Source organism: Rhamphochromis longiceps, linkage group LG16 (genome assembly GCF_057381845.1).
Source record: "Rhamphochromis longiceps isolate RC_006_pf linkage group LG16, R_longiceps_female_GT1.1, whole genome shotgun sequence".
Taxonomy (NCBI): Eukaryota; Metazoa; Chordata; class Actinopteri; order Cichliformes; family Cichlidae; genus Rhamphochromis; species Rhamphochromis longiceps.
In genome coordinates this window covers 16,735,732-16,750,942 of record NC_140572.1, presented here as the reverse complement: position 1 = coordinate 16,750,942, position 15,211 = coordinate 16,735,732, and the positions used below count along the sequence as shown (strand labels likewise).

General features: G+C 41.8%; 1 protein-coding gene across 2 annotated transcripts; it reads right to left on the bottom strand.

Annotated features, from left to right (window-relative positions):
* Positions 1 to 362: 362 nt before the first annotated feature.
* On the bottom strand, positions 363 to 13,449 carry LOC146650851 (G protein-coupled receptor 183). 2 transcript variants are annotated; one of them, XM_085384463.1, is made up of 4 exons: positions 13,220 to 13,449; positions 2,598 to 2,957; positions 1,748 to 2,262; positions 363 to 1,649 (listed from the first exon to the last, which is right to left on the bottom strand). In XM_085384463.1, the coding sequence occupies exons 1-4, from the start codon at positions 13,281 to 13,283 to the stop codon at positions 1,485 to 1,487; spliced, it is 1,104 nt and encodes a 367-aa protein (XP_085240589.1). In that variant the 5' UTR covers positions 13,284 to 13,449; the 3' UTR covers positions 363 to 1,484. The 2 variants fall into 2 exon arrangements, with proteins under 2 accessions (XP_085240589.1, XP_085240590.1); XM_085384464.1 differs by lacking the exon at positions 13,220 to 13,449 and adding an exon at positions 6,003 to 6,162.
* Positions 13,450 to 15,211: the final 1,762 nt, after the last annotated feature.

Below are 15,211 nucleotides of genomic sequence, written 5' to 3'. Positions count from 1 at the left end.
GTCTTTATTTATACATTTTCATCATATACGTCAAATGCTTGTGTCCCATATATGAACACATAAAATGTTTCTTAATTTACCTTAATAAAATATGTAAAATCATTCAAGGTAATTCGGATTTACTTAGTAGAACTCATTAACCTTTACTATTCTGATCTGACAATGATGTTGCTTTCTGTTTTAATCATCTTTCATTTTTTTTCATTTCACTGTGTTTTCCTCAGAACCTCAGAAGACTAGAAGTGGAAAAAAATTGTTTCCTTGTTTGTGTAGCCCGTGTCTTGACAAGTGAATAAATTCCCCAGCAATAAAAAAAACAACAAAAAAAAATTAGTAATCATTCAAAGCAGTTTAATGTTTCTTTATAGAATAGTTTATGCACATTGTTTTCGATGTAAAACTAAAGGGCAACATCTCCAGAAAAACTCAGGAAATGCGAAAGGTTAAATTTAAATATGACACTTTGTGCTATAAACAGACAATGTGCACCTGCGTAAATTTGCAAGGAGCGCACACACAAACACACACACATACACACATAAAATACACAGTGTACCCTCACCACAAGATGTGGAGCCCAGCAGGAATGAGGCCTATGATAGGGGAGCAGGAAAGGTGGGTGAGGAAGTGGTGATTTTCATCTGCGTACTCCCACACAAAACTCAGATGTGGGTATGAAAGAGAGAAGTGTGACATGTTCTCATTTTGTCCTACCCGCAGTTCTTCCATTTTGTGAAATACGTAATACTGCTGGGATCATATGAATAACATCTTTGATAGCAGGAGCGTATGCTTTACAAATTTGCTCAAATGGTTCCTCTTACAGTGAAAAATTTCACCCAAGACTTGGCTGGGTATGTGCTTCTCTAACAAAAAAAGGAAGTACAAGCTGCTTCCGTGTTGCGTTAATGGCCACAGTATTTTCAGAAAGAGTTTGGAAACAAACACATAGGTTGGGACATTTTCTTAACAATGTACAAATACATAATATACAAAATCCCTTTTACCACGAAAATATGGATTAGAGTAACTTCCTTTTACGATTACTGTATGACGCTGTTGATACTAGACTGAATACACATTGTAACCAAAAAACAAAATCAAACAAATTAAAAAACTAAACTAAAAAATAATAATAAAGAAAACACATAAAGAAAAAAAGAAAAGGCCATCATATGAACAAAAACAACAACAACAAAACCACTTGGCAATACATACAGTACAAACAAATACTGGGTGCAACACTAACAGCAGAACAAGGATTTAGTTCATTTTTTTACAGCTAAATTAAGGCACATACACTGCATGTGTCCATACACAATTGATATATATTTTAGATGGAAGGGATTTAAAAAAACACATCAGCAGAAGAGACTACGTAAAATAAAGCCCTTTTCTTTTTCTTTCTTTTTTAGTTTAGCATGGGAAAATAGGTCTGTGGCATATGTTCTATATGTGCATCTTGCAGAATCAGCTGTGGTTTCTCAGGTGTTGCTGCTGCTGTTCTCAGCTGTCATTTTGGAGGAGGCGCCGGAAGTATAGAGATAGTCTTTAAACAGGCTCATCACTCTCTTCTTGTATGTCTTAATGGCAAAAAAGTAGATGACTGGATCCAAGCAGCAGTTGAAGTTCATTAACGAAACGGTAATCTAGAAGGTAAGGGTAAATTATGAAAAGGAAAAAAAGAAAGAGAAATGACGGGGACATTTTAAAATCAATTGAAAAAAGAAAACACAGCAGTTCTCACCTGTAAAGACACTTTAAAGGCTCTCAGTTCTTCACAGGTTGGCTGGTGGTGTATTTTTCTGGCCATAAACTGGATGACATTGACGTGATAAGGGCTAAAACATACGATGAAGGTGAGGAGGATGAGCAGAATAATAGTGTTGGCCCTGTGATTCCTCCTTGAGCGACCAGTTACAGAGTTCTTTTTAGCTGCATCTCGCAGTTTAATGTTGATCTTGGCGTAGCAGCACATGATAATGGTAAGCGGGCAGCAGAAGGACACAACGCAGGCCAGAATCAGAAGATACGGAGTGAAGCGGGAGCCCTCGAAGTTGAAGTACTCCATGCAGGTTCGTCTTCCCTGATGCTCATGCAGCATGCTGCGGAACAGCAGAGGCGCTACCTCCAGAAAAACTAGAGCCCAGACCAGGCAGCACACCCTTCGAACAACCTTTACACTCCTTAAACACTGCAGCCGGTGTGGATGCACCATGGCCAGGTATCTGTCCAAGCTGATGCAGGTCATGAAGCCGATACCTGGTGAGAATGTAATGGAAGTGACACACAGCTTCTGCTTATTGCGTTCACCATCCCAGTTGCAATCTGAGCATTTTGTTTTGTTGTTGAACATTTGGAAATGTTTCATGTATTTCAAAAGTTTAAATGCAATGCTTTTTGAGTGTTAGTAGATATATATGTCATATGTGACAGATATGATGTACTGGTCATGTCTGTAATTACTGACATGTTTTGCATGTGTCTTTCTAAATAGAAAAAAGTGAACTAAAACTAGTATAAAGATCTGGCAGCACCTGTACAGACATACACAAAGACAAGCTCCAAAAGTACAATGACAAAATTTCTCATATTACCTGCATATGTGTTTGTAAAGAAAAGAAGTGTGGTCACTTTGCAGAGAAGGTCACCAAAAGGCCAGTCAAAGTGACGGATGTAGTAGGTAATTCTCCCAGGAAGTGCCAGTGTGAACAGAGCATCAGATAAAGCAAGGTTGACCAGATAAATGGAGGTGGAGTTGAACTTCTGTTTTCTCTGGCAGATGACACGGAGAACCAAACTGTTGCCGCATGTGCTGATGATGAATACCACAGAGTAGAAAATGGGGAAAAGGACCACTGCGGCTCTTTGGTATACAAACACATCACAGCTGCTCTGGTTTGATGGAACTGCAACAGAGTCCAGGGTCATGTTTCCACCAGCCATCTTGCCTGTCACTTTATGAAAATAAGAAAGAATGTCATAATAAATCAACACAGGCAGGAAAATGCATGTAAATACAGGAGCAACAGACCACTGTGCTGCTATATAGACAAAGAAAACTATAATAAGGAATACTTACAGTTAGAAACAGAGTAACCAAGTATTTTTTAACTGTAAATGCTGCAGAGTCTGCTAGTTATGGTTGTAAAAGAAGCAGCAAGGCTTGAAATATCTTTGCAAAGTTTATGTGAAGTGTTCAAATCCCACCTCTCCTTTCTGACATCACACATTACATTTGGGTAAATGTCACACATGAACAACAACAGTAGTTGCATGTTAACATCCTGTCCCCCAGGACATGCAATGCATTAAAATACCCTCATTTAAGATATATTGTACTTGTATCAATTGTCATCCTATTTGCCATTTCAGTTTTTTTTAGTATTTTTACTTTTTAATTGGGATGACAATGCTACTTTAAATCACAAGCTGTGAGGCAGGTAGTCATTATGTATTTACATGCATATACATACATATATGTGGCATAAATTTACATACATGCTGAGAACATAACAGTAACATTCATATATGTTATTTCTAAAAGTTTATCGTTATTGGGTATTAACACTTAAAGTGTGACAACAAGAAGCCACTTGGACTGTGATGTGTGACTTCAATTTTGTTTTTGTTTTTTTCCTTTATGCAGACAAAATATATATAAACCATCACAGGTTTGCACTGTTTGTGGTGGCAGAAATCTTGTTTGAGGGGAGGGTTTGTGATGCAAACTAAGGGGGAAATCAAATTAATTTAAATTAATTTGAGTTTTTGTTAGTTGCACAGTGGAGTAACTAAAAGATTATGAGATTTGGAAACAAAGAGGTTGTCTACCAATTCACTAGTCAGCATGTCGAAGTACCCTTGGGCAAGATGCTGAACCCTGACTTGGCCCTGAGGCATCCGTCAGCAGCGAGTGAGGGTTTGTCCCTGTGAGTTTGTGTGTGTGTGAGTGTTAAACAAAAAACGATATGAATGTGTGTGATTGGGCGAATGGGATTTGTAGTAGAAAGCATTACAAGTGCTCAAATAGAGTAGAAAGGGTACTACAGTACATAAATACAAATCGTCTTACAATTTAGAAAGAGAAAGATATGACGTGATCTGGGCATAAGGAGAAGATACAATATATCCTATCTTGTCTTATTCTGTCTTGTGTCGAAGAGTATGCACCTCATTTGGGAGCAGGATTGAAAAAAAGGACCGTGTAGGTTGACTAGAACTGATTACTTCTTCTTGTAGAGTCTGAATATATTCAAAAGCAAGACTTACATGCATACCACAGAAGGAGTTGTGATATGATTTGAATTGACTGCAGTTAACATAGGAGTCACTTTCACTGCTGCTGGCAGTGGGTGCAGCGCCGTTTTGAGAAAGGTTAGATGAAGTGATAGAGTGTGAGGTTTTATTACGTTCCCGTCTCTGAGGTTTTTCAAGTTCATACTCTTATGTAGCTGAGGTAAATGCAGAAGGCCTGAGATGGTACTGATGGAAGATATAGCAGGAAGCTAAAGTATTGCTTGATGTGTGAATGAAACACTAACAGTCTGAAGGCAGTTGTGTCTCCATATATATATATATGTGCATGTACAAATCAAAACCACCAACCCGCCTGAAAGATTAAAAACATATAAACACTCTAAACTGAAATACAAGGTGTTAAATTCTGAGAATAGTTATAGCGGTTACATGTGGCAATGTGAATCTGTGTTGGCAAAGGAAGGTGCAACACGAGCTTCACTGCAAACAAAAGACGCAGTGTGCTCATACTACTTCACTGATGGAAATTAGGTGCCCCAACATTTTGGACTGTTTTGTATTTTAAAGTGAAAACATCAAGACGATGAAGAATAGTCCAGTGGCGTTGATGGAGGGAAATCCCCGCTAATTCTAATAAATTATGACTAATTTTAACTGTGTAGCTACAGCTAGCAGTGTCAGCAGCCACCTGACAGCTGGAGTTGCCATTTCCCTCATGACACATGACTGTAAAACCTTTATAATTGAAACTGATGAGTGAAAAAAACAAAAAAGCAAAAAACAAAAGTGAATGCATGTATGTCTTTCTGTCTGTAAATATGTCTGTGCAGGTTCTCAGTCATCCAGGTCACAGTAATCTAAGTAGCTTGAAAAAAGGTATAGAGTGAGGTCATGTTAAAAATCCATTCAAGTTTGGCTTAAATCCACCAAGGTCTTCAAGATAAACTTAATGATTTATTGATCAAAATTGACAAAAAGCCTTAGAACTTAGAAACTATGATTCTTATAAGTGTGGTGTGTATTGTTAACATATAGAAAGTACCATATAAAGATGTCAAATTTGACCTCTGACCTCTCCTTCAAGGTGAAAGTGATAACAGTGTTGGGAAGGTTACTTTTAAAATGTATTCCATTACAGAATACATGCCCCAAAATGTATTCTGTAACGTATTCCGTTACGTTACTCAATGACAGTAATGTATTCTGAATACTTTGGATTACTTAATATATTATCATGCTTTTTACAACAACGTGAATGTACTATTGCCGTGTGATTTATTACTATTACTGAAGGTCCGCGACTCCGAGCTGTAGTAAAGGGACCTCTGACTAATACGGCGGGGTCCCTGTCGGCTCGTAGCCAAAAGCTAGCTTTACTTTGTTGTGTGGGTCAACTTTTCTTGCGAGAGACAGAGAGAGGCGTTGAAAGACTGCTCCAACGGAACTTATTGTTTTCGGAGGAAAACACGAACACGGTGTACAGTCGAGTCTTAATAGCTTGGCTGAAGTGCTTATTATTATATTTACATGCTTCCAGCTCCCGTTTTTCCTCGATGACAACTCGTACCTTTCCACTCCCCTTTTTCTCCCTCCTCGCGCTCACAGACCCATAACGTGTATGGCAGTCCATTCTCTCTGCGGACTACACTGCCCATGATGCTACATTCTTTAGAGCTATGCTTGTAGCATTCTGCCTGTTAGCTTAGCACAACAACAACAACAACGAAAAGGCGCTCTCTCACCTAGGAAACACACAGTCGCAGAGAGAGAGCGAGCGTCGCCCTGTAACCATGGCAACCGTAACGCTGCCGCCTGGAACAACAGAATGTAGCTGTCAAACAAAACCCAAACAGTCCTGACCCGCGACAAAATGAAACAGGAAAGTACCGCAGTGTAATCCATTTATTTCAACAAAGTAACTGTATTCTGAATACCACCTTTTTAAACGGTAACTGTAACGGAATACAGTTACTCATATTTTGTATTTTAAATACTTAACGGCGGTACATGTATTCCGTTACTCCCCAACACTGAGTGATAATAATGCTAGATTATGAAGTATTCAGCCATCTTTCACAGCCATAGAACTTGAGTAACATCTTGAGTAACATTCTTAATCCATAAGGTTTGATATGATGTCGGCCAATCCTTTGTAGCTATAACAGCTTCAACTCTTCTGGGAAGGCTTTCCACAAGTTTTAGGCATGTTTATGGGAATTTATTACCATTCTTTTAGAAGCATAATTGGTCAGTCACCGGTCAGACACTGATGCTGGACAAAGAGGCCTGGCTCGCCGTCCCTACTCTAATTCCTGAAGGTGATCTATTGAGTTCAGGACTCTGTGCAGGTCAGTCAAGCTCTTCCACAACAAACTTGCTCATTCATAGACCTTGTTCTGTGCACTGGTCCGTAACCAAGTTGGAATTGCAAGGGACCATCCCCAAACTGTTCCCACAAAGTTGGGAGCATGAAATTGGCCAACTTTCTTTGGCTGGAACTGAAGAACCGAGCCTGAAAAACAACTTCACACCATAATCACCCCTCCACCAAACTTTACACTTGGTACTATGGAGTCAGACAAGTACATTTCTCCTGGCAACAACCAAACCCAGATTCGTCCATCAGATTGCCAGACAGAGTACACGGGCGATGTGCTTTAGAGCACTGCATCTGGCACTTTGCATTATGTTTGGTGATGAAAGGCTTGGATGTAACTGCTCAGTCATGGAAACCCATGCAGAATCTTTCCCCTATGTGCCTCAGCACCCACCAATCCCCACTCTGTTATTTTACATGGTCTACTGCGTCATGGTTGAGTTGCTGTCATTCCAAATCCCTTGCACTTTGTTATAACATTACTACCAGCTGAATGTGGAATATTTATTAGGGAGGAAATTTTACAACTGGACTTGCACAGGTAGCATCCTATCACAGTACCATGCTGGAACTCACTGAGCTCCTTAGAGAAACCCATTCTTTCACAAATGTTTGTAGCAGCAGTCTGCGTGCTTAGGTGCTTCCCACATAGCAAAATTGGTATGGCCCAGATCTGGCCCACACAATGTGCTTACACATGGCCCACATACTGCAAAGAATGACAGCCCTTTGGTGGCCCAGATCAGGTTTGCCAGATGTGGCCCACACATGGGCCAGCAGTAGACACACCGCTGGCTCTGTGCTGGCCCAGAACAGTTTCAGCTCTGGCCGCAGATGTCAGCCTAATGTGTACCTTAATCAAGCCATATAATAAAAAACATATGCCGGAACATGCAAAACACTGCAAAAGTAACATGACAAAACTCTGTTCAGACAGCGTATGGACTGATTCTTTTATAGTGCTTTTCTACTCTTCAGGATTACTTAAATTGCTCTATACAACTTGCCCAATTTCACTAAACTGAGTGCTTCCTAACTACATTCACACTCTTGACATGCAGACTGGAGGAGCCAGGAATCGAACCACTAACCTTTCAATCAGAAGGTGACCTGTTCTCCCTCCTGAGCTACAGCCACCCACTGACAGAGATGAGTAAACCGTCAATAGGTATTGGATAAAGTGTACACTCACAAACCTGTCAAACCTGCATTTGAAACGTTGGCTACCATAGCAGTATAGTATTGCAACACGGCATTTGGGTCTTCTGACTAAAATAGGAGAATAGGAATATAAATATTGCCATCATTGCCAGGCCTGGCAAACATCTGGTTGACATACACCCTGCCATGACACCAGTCAGTCAGAAGTGCCAGCTTGATGCTGGATCCAGGGAAGACCTGTTTTCTATGGGCCTGGGCCACATAAACCAATCCACCAGGTCTGGCCCATATCTGGATGACATACCACTTACCATCCCAGAAGTCATCCAGCAGTGCTGACTTGATACCAGATCTGGGCCAGACCTGCTTGCTATGTGGGTTCTTGTACCAAATGACTGGAACACCTTAATTCAGTGATTTGGATGGGTGAGTAAATGTTTTTGGCAAAATCAGAATCAGAATCAGAATGGGTTTATTGCCAGATGTTGAGGTTTACAACATTGGGAAATTGCTGTGGTGCTTCAGTGCAGACAATAAGAATTAAAGTGCTATGTAGAAAGAAAGATATGTGCATGAGATATACATGAGATATATACATGAGAATAAGAATTATGAGTGCTACGTAGAAAGATATATACATGAGTGCAGGTGGTGATCAGTGCCAAACATGAAATGATGCAGTGACACAGCGTAGGGTCATGTGTTAGTGGCGGGGACAATCATGTGGTTATTGTTCATGTGTCCAACAGCAGAGGGGAAGAAACTGTTCTTGTGGCGAGAGGTTCTGGTGCGAATGGACCGGAGCCTCCTGCCTGAGGGGAGCAGGTCAAACAGACTGTGTCCAGGGTGAGAAGGGTCAGCTGAGATCCGGGCTGCACGCCGCAATGTCCTGGAGGTGTACAGGTCCTGCAGAGATGGGAGTCTGCAGCCAATCACCTTCTCAGCAGAGCGCACAACACGCTGCAGTCTCTGTTTGTCCCTGATAGTGGCTCCAGCGTACCACACGGTGATGGAGGAGGTGAGGATGGACTCAATGATTGCAGTGTAGAATTGCATCATCGTCCGTGTTGGCAGGTTGAATTTCTTCAGCTGCCTCAGGAAGTACATCCTCTGCTGGGCTTTCTTGATGACGGAGGTGATGGTGGGCTCCCACTTCAGGTCCTGGGTGATGGTGGTACCCAGGAAGCGGAATGAGTCCACAGAGGTGATGGGGGTGTCAGTCAGGATGATGGGGGGGAGTGGGGCTGTGTGCTTCCTGAAGTCCACAATAATCTCCACTGTCTTCTGGGCATTCAGCACCAGGTTGTTGTGGCTGCACCAAGACACCAGACGTTCAACCTCCCTCCTGTAGGCAGACTCGTCCCCGTCCGAGATGAGCCCAATGACGGTGGTGTCATCTGCGAACTTGATTAGCTTGACAGACTGGTGGGTGGAGGTGCAGCAGTTGGTGTACAGGGAGAAGAGCAGAGGAGAAAGAACACAGCCCTGAGGGGAGCCGGTGCTGATGGTCCGGGAGTCCGAGACATTCTTTCCCAGCCTCACGTGCTGCTTCCTGTCCGTCAGGAAGTCAGTGATCCACCGGCAGATGGGATCAGGCACATTCATCTGGGAAAGCTTGCCTCGGAGATGGTCTGGAAGGATGGTGTTGAAGGCAGAGCTGAAGTCCACAAACAGGATCCTGGCGTAGGTTCCTGGGGAGTCCAGATGCTGCAGGATGAAGTGTAGGGCCATGTTGATGGCGTCGTCTACAGACCTGTTGGCTCTATATGCAAACTGCAGGGGGTCCAGGAGGGGGGCCGTGAGGGTCTTGAGATGGGAGAGAACTAGGCGCTCAAATGACTTCATGACCACAGATGTCAGAGCCACGGGTCTGTAGTCATTTAGTCCAGTGATCCTAGGTTTCTTGGGGACAGGGATTATGGTAGAGGACTTGAAGCAGGCAGGCACATGACATGCCTGCAGTGAGGAGTTGAAGATGCCAGAAAACACTGGGGCCAGCTCGTTTGCACAGTGTCTGAGGGTGGCAGGAGACACACCGTCTGGGCCGGGAGCTTTCCGAGCATTCAGACTCCTAAACTGCTTCCTCACATCTGCTTCATGAATATGAAGAGTTGTGGTCGGAGGAGGTGGTGTGAAATCCTCTTTTGTGTGGGGTGAGGGGGCGGGTGTTGCAGGTGAACAGTTTGAAGGTGGTGATGGCTCTATGGAGGGGGGAGAGGTGGGGGAATGAGTGTCCAAAGTGCCTCTATTGTTGGGGTCGTTGGAGGTGTGAAGGCTGCCTGATGGCTCGTCAAAACGGCAGTAGAAGTCGTTAAGGGTGTTGGCTAAGAGCAAGTCATCAGTGGAGTGGGGGGTTTTAGGCTTGTAGTTTGTAATATTCCTAAAACCTTTCCACACAGAGGCCGAGTCATTCTCTGAGATCTGCTGCTGCATCTTCTCAGAGTGCTGATGTTTGGCAATGTCCACTTCTTTAGTGAACCTGTACTTGGCCTCTCTGTAGCAGTCCCTGTCTCCGCTTCTGAACGCCTTACTCTTTTCCAGCCACAGCTTTTTGAGTTTAGGAGTAAACCAGGGTTTGTCATTGTTATAACTCACCCTGGTGCGTGATGGCACAATGCTGTCCTCACAGAAGTGGATATAGGAGGTGACAGTGTCCGTAAACTCGTCCAAGCTGTTAGAAGCAGCCTTCATTGTGTCCCAGTCTGTGGTCTCCAAACACGTGCGAAGCTCCTCCACAGCCTCGTTGCTCCACAGTTTTTTGGTCCTCACGACAGGTTTGGAGAGCTTCAGCCTCTGTCTGTACGTGGGGATCAGGTGGATCATGACGTGGTCAGAAAGTCCGAGTGAAGCGCGCGGCACCGCGCGATAGGCCCCGCCTAGTAATAGTGTATTCCTTAAAACTGTGCCAGGCACATTTGCGGGGATTCTAAATATATAATTACTTTGGACATCTGAACTCTTCTTCAAGGTCAAACTTGTATTAAAAATGTCTTTTATCTTTAAAACTATTGTTAAAGTTCTATTGCCTTTGTTTGTATTGGCAACATTTAGTAAATGATACTAGTATATGGGGATTCTAAATATCCCATTATAGTTTGCATCCAAATATCATGCCCCATTTGACAACTTTCTTTCAAGTTGACTCCAACATGTCTCTTTTTTATAACAGTATAAAATTCTTAAAGTACTTTTAAAAAGAACAAAGAAAACAAAATGAATATATACAAAATACTTTAAAGTAAATTCTGCCCAGAGGGCAACCTGCCTTTGCAGAGCTCTGTGGTTTTTGAGTGCTTCTTGTTTTACAGTAAGCTATTTGACGTTCACTGTGGATACACTTAGGAAGTTGCTTTGTGGTTTATTGGTTAATTGGTTAAAAGATCCCCGGTTTGCAACCAAGAGACACAAACCCAGCTTTAGGGAGGTCACAAGCTAGTGTACTCTTTGTGCTGGTCCCAAGGTAAACACAAAAAATAAGTGAGAAGCTGAAAGTACATATTGTGGACACTTATGAAAGGTACAAAAATAAGGGTTTGTTTTACTTTGACAATGCTAACAATAATCCACAAAAAATATCATAACTTAAGCACATCATGTGATGTGAGGGAGAGAGCCTCAGTTTTCGCATCATCAGGGGCTAGCAAATTTACCATAGATTACAATATCTAACTTTGTGATTTATTAATTATTGATCGACGAGAAAGACTTTTACTAGAAGAGGAGGACAGTTAACTGGAAAAAAGAACTCACAATAACCTATAGTAGGCTTCATCCATAAGTTATCTACCTCCTTGTTTGGTATATTGTCTAATAAATATTAATATAGTCACAGAAGGTCAGACGCAGCTGACTATTGTTAATCCACACCCATAAATATAGACCCCTTCTCACCTAATTTTTGGTTCCGTAAAGTATAGTGCAGTAAAGTACAGTAAAAGTACAGTGGAAGCTCTCTGGCTAGTATTTTACTTGGTTATCCACAAAAGATTTCCAGCTTTGCGTAATTGAAATGGATGGCTGCTGGATAGGCAAAAGGTCACTAATTGTCACCAGTCAAATGTGGTTATAATACAGCTCACTTAAGTCACAATAAAAGCTTCATGCAGACAGTGTCACCTGCAGGTTAGGAGCCTGCTGCACTTCAGGCCTAAATTTCATGCTCCATTAATGATATTGTGCCCTGAGTTAAACATCTCATACCATCTGAAAGATGTGCTGGAAAAGGAAAAGACAGTCGTTCGTTAAGCCCTCACTAGGTGTCCTGAGGGTATCTCAGTGTTAAATTCTGCAGAAGCTCAGGAAGACACGAAGGGAGAAGATTATCACCAATCCTACCCATGCAGGGTCTCTACTAAAGCCCCAAAATGGGCTTCAGCAGTACCCACAGAGAGATTTAAAACCTGGGTGTACAAGAGAAACATAATACACAGCACATTGTGCATTTGAATGATATTTTGTGTTCTGACAAACCTGAAATAAAATAAGTGAAGAAAACACCAGTGGCAGCAGCAGCATAAAAAGTTGCACATGGTAGTTTGTAGTAGCGTGCTTGCAGTTCTCTGGGTTGATGGGTGTGTGACATGAAAGGTCTTAGGAAATCGAAAGTGACGACCCAGCATGGAACATGCATGGAAGTCACTTCTCAAAAATGTGACCTTTTTCTGGTTGTTAAGTCAGGGGTGGGCTAAAAAAAAGGAGGGGGTTGAGGAGAGAGGGGAACAAAGTGATTTGAAGAGAATTACACAATACTCAATGGTGCAACTCCAGTCCATAAAAGAACACCCCAGAAGGCATATCGTTTTAAAGGCACCCTCACGGTGGAGGGGAACCAGGGGTGTGTTGGTGAGCCAAACTGGGAATGACTTCTGGTGTCCACAACATGTGTAGGATAGTCAGCGTGGTTCCACAAATGATGCCCAACCAAATTTGGGATGTTTTTTGCTGCCAAAATGAATTGCGTGTGAAACTTGCCCCACTTACACGAGACACACAAAGTGTACTTTATTAACTTCATTGTGCTGCTGTTTATTTGTTTGGCAGCCAAATAGAAGAAATAATGACTGGAAGAAACAGCAGTTTTTTTTTTTTTTACTTTAACACAGAAATGTCAAAAAAAAAGAAAGAAAAAAGAAAAGAAAAATCTGTTCTTATGTGCAGTGCTAATTTTGGGATAATTGCAATATAATATAAAACCACTAGAGGGTGGGCGAACATTACAAATCCGAAGGATAAACGAACTCATAAGTTAGCAATAAGCAAAAGCTTTAATCATTTTAAAACTTCTTTTTATTAAAACTGTTATGTCTGCATTATTTGCGTTTGCACGGGATCACTGTGGTAGTGTTAAAATTGCGTGCTTGTGTGAATGCGTGCATTTGTGTGAGTGTGTGCGTGCGTGCATAAGCAGTCTGGTGGACATACCGCAGGGGACTCCTGCGTTGTCAGTGGGCCTCATGTGGCTCGTGTCTGGTCTCATCAGTCGCATCAATCGCAGGCCTTGTCCCCTTTGCCACCATGCTCGCGTGAAGACTTTCCTTTCACACTTTGGTTCATATTTGTCACCTTTATCACTGATGAGTCCTTTGTTGTTTTTCTGGAAACAATTTAACTCCGCTCGCTTCGGAGAGGCGAGGGTGCTACACGACTCTTGTTACTATGGGAGAGTAACGAGACTGAACGAGAGCGTATGTGCGAAAAGCAGCCGTTAGAAGCTGTCACGGGTGTCTGTGATTAGCAGGCCACGATTTCTCTCACATTTCATTCTGGGCCTGTCTTAACGTAGGGGATCACAGCCTGTTTTTAACACGCACCAAACCATTGCGTGTCATCGTTTCACAGCAGTGGACATGCTTTGAACTTACTGTATGTGAACTGTATGCCAAACTCTTCACGTGTATGAATATATAAAAATCAATACAAACTCACAAGAGTTGCAACAAAGCACCAACAAAACGGCCCATCTAACTAACTTAAAAGTTTGAACAAAGTTTAAAAAAGTTTTTAGGTTGCAAAATGTGCACGTGGTTTTAAAACGAAAGGAAATAAGTAAGAAAGCGTGTTTTTGTACATGCTATTTTGCTTTCTAATGCCACTTAACAATATACACTAATCACACTGTAAATAAATGACAATATTATACACACATTTATCTGCAAAGCTACATTAAGCTGGAATATTCAGTTATATTTATAGAATTATAGAACCTCATGTCATGTCGAACCACCCACCACCCCAGCTGCGCAGAAACTAGCACTAGAGGGAAAAGGTATTCAGTGATTTTCTGTTTAACCAGAACAGATCCGTTACCGGAAAAAGGATCTGAGCTCGGTTAACACAAGGTTTGAAGTTAGTGCGGTTTGCAGGGGTTTTCATTTTCATAACCATTACAACAGGAAGCGCGCAGCTGAGCAGCACCATCTTCAGGCTCAGCAATGAAACAATACTTAAGCACTCTAAACTCTGACTTATATGTTCTTCTGTGTTTTCATATTACCTGGACTGCTGCAGGTGTATTTTCTGATGATTTGTTTTTTGCAAAGAAGTGTATACATTTTAAAGAGGATGTAGTAGTTAGTGAAACTCTGTTTAAAAAAGAAAAGAAAAAAGAATAAAGAATAAAATGCAAGCAGCAGATAAAAGAAACACACACAATTTTATGAAGCAGTAAAAACAGTATGCAAACATGAAAATGCAAAAACGTGAAGGTAGACAATATTATCAATGATATTACGAGCTATTCCAAAAGCTGTGTGTTTATGGAATTCCTTGTCACTGGTCTTCCATCAATATTTGTATACCAAGCTTAAACAAAGCATGCATTCATCTGCAGCCGGTGACTCTGATTGCGTTTAAAGATGTGGCCTTGTTCCGCTGTCCACGCCACGGCCAGTTTTCGGGTCATCTGAGGCGATGTGCATATTTTGGATGTCATCTCGGCTGTTGTATTATTGTTTTATTCACAAAGCATGGACTAATTATTTCAACAGCTCTCTTCATTGGGGAGGAGACTGACAGTTGCCGTCATTGGAGTGATCAGTCTGTTCCTTGGACTCAGCCGAGGCTATTTGATGTATATTAACAATAATTGGTGCCACCGCCACAATGATGTTTAGTAAACCTTTGTGCTATTTTCCAGGAGGATGCCCATGAGGAATTTTTTGAGTAGCTGCTCTGTCTACAGACACGCCTTCAGAGGCAGGACAGATGAGATGACTGCTGTCGTCTGCAGATCAGAGACACCACGACCTAATCATCATTATCACCTTAAAGGGCATAGTATCTCTGTGTTTCTCTTCTGATCAACAGAACCACTAATACCCACTAAACACCACACTAATTCTATTACTGTAACATTTAATTATTAGATCATGCAAAAGAGATTTATAGAATGTGGCACTTGTTATTCTAAATAAT

What these genes read in the sequence shown, in the direction of transcription:
- LOC146650851 (XM_085384464.1), bottom strand. Translation starts at nt 6,162, where the DNA reads ATGGATTACACTGCGGTACTTTCCTGTTTCATTTTGTCGCGGGTCAGG. An exon ending in TGCGACTGTGTGTTTCCTAG is followed by an intron (nt 2,958 to 6,002) that starts GTGAGAGAGCGC and finishes ATTTTCATAAAG; the next exon opens with TGACAGGCAAGATGGCTGGT. An exon ending in CCTTTAAAGTGTCTTTACAG is followed by an intron (nt 1,650 to 1,747) that starts GTGAGAACTGCT and finishes CTTACCTTCTAG; the next exon opens with ATTACCGTTTCGTTAATGAA.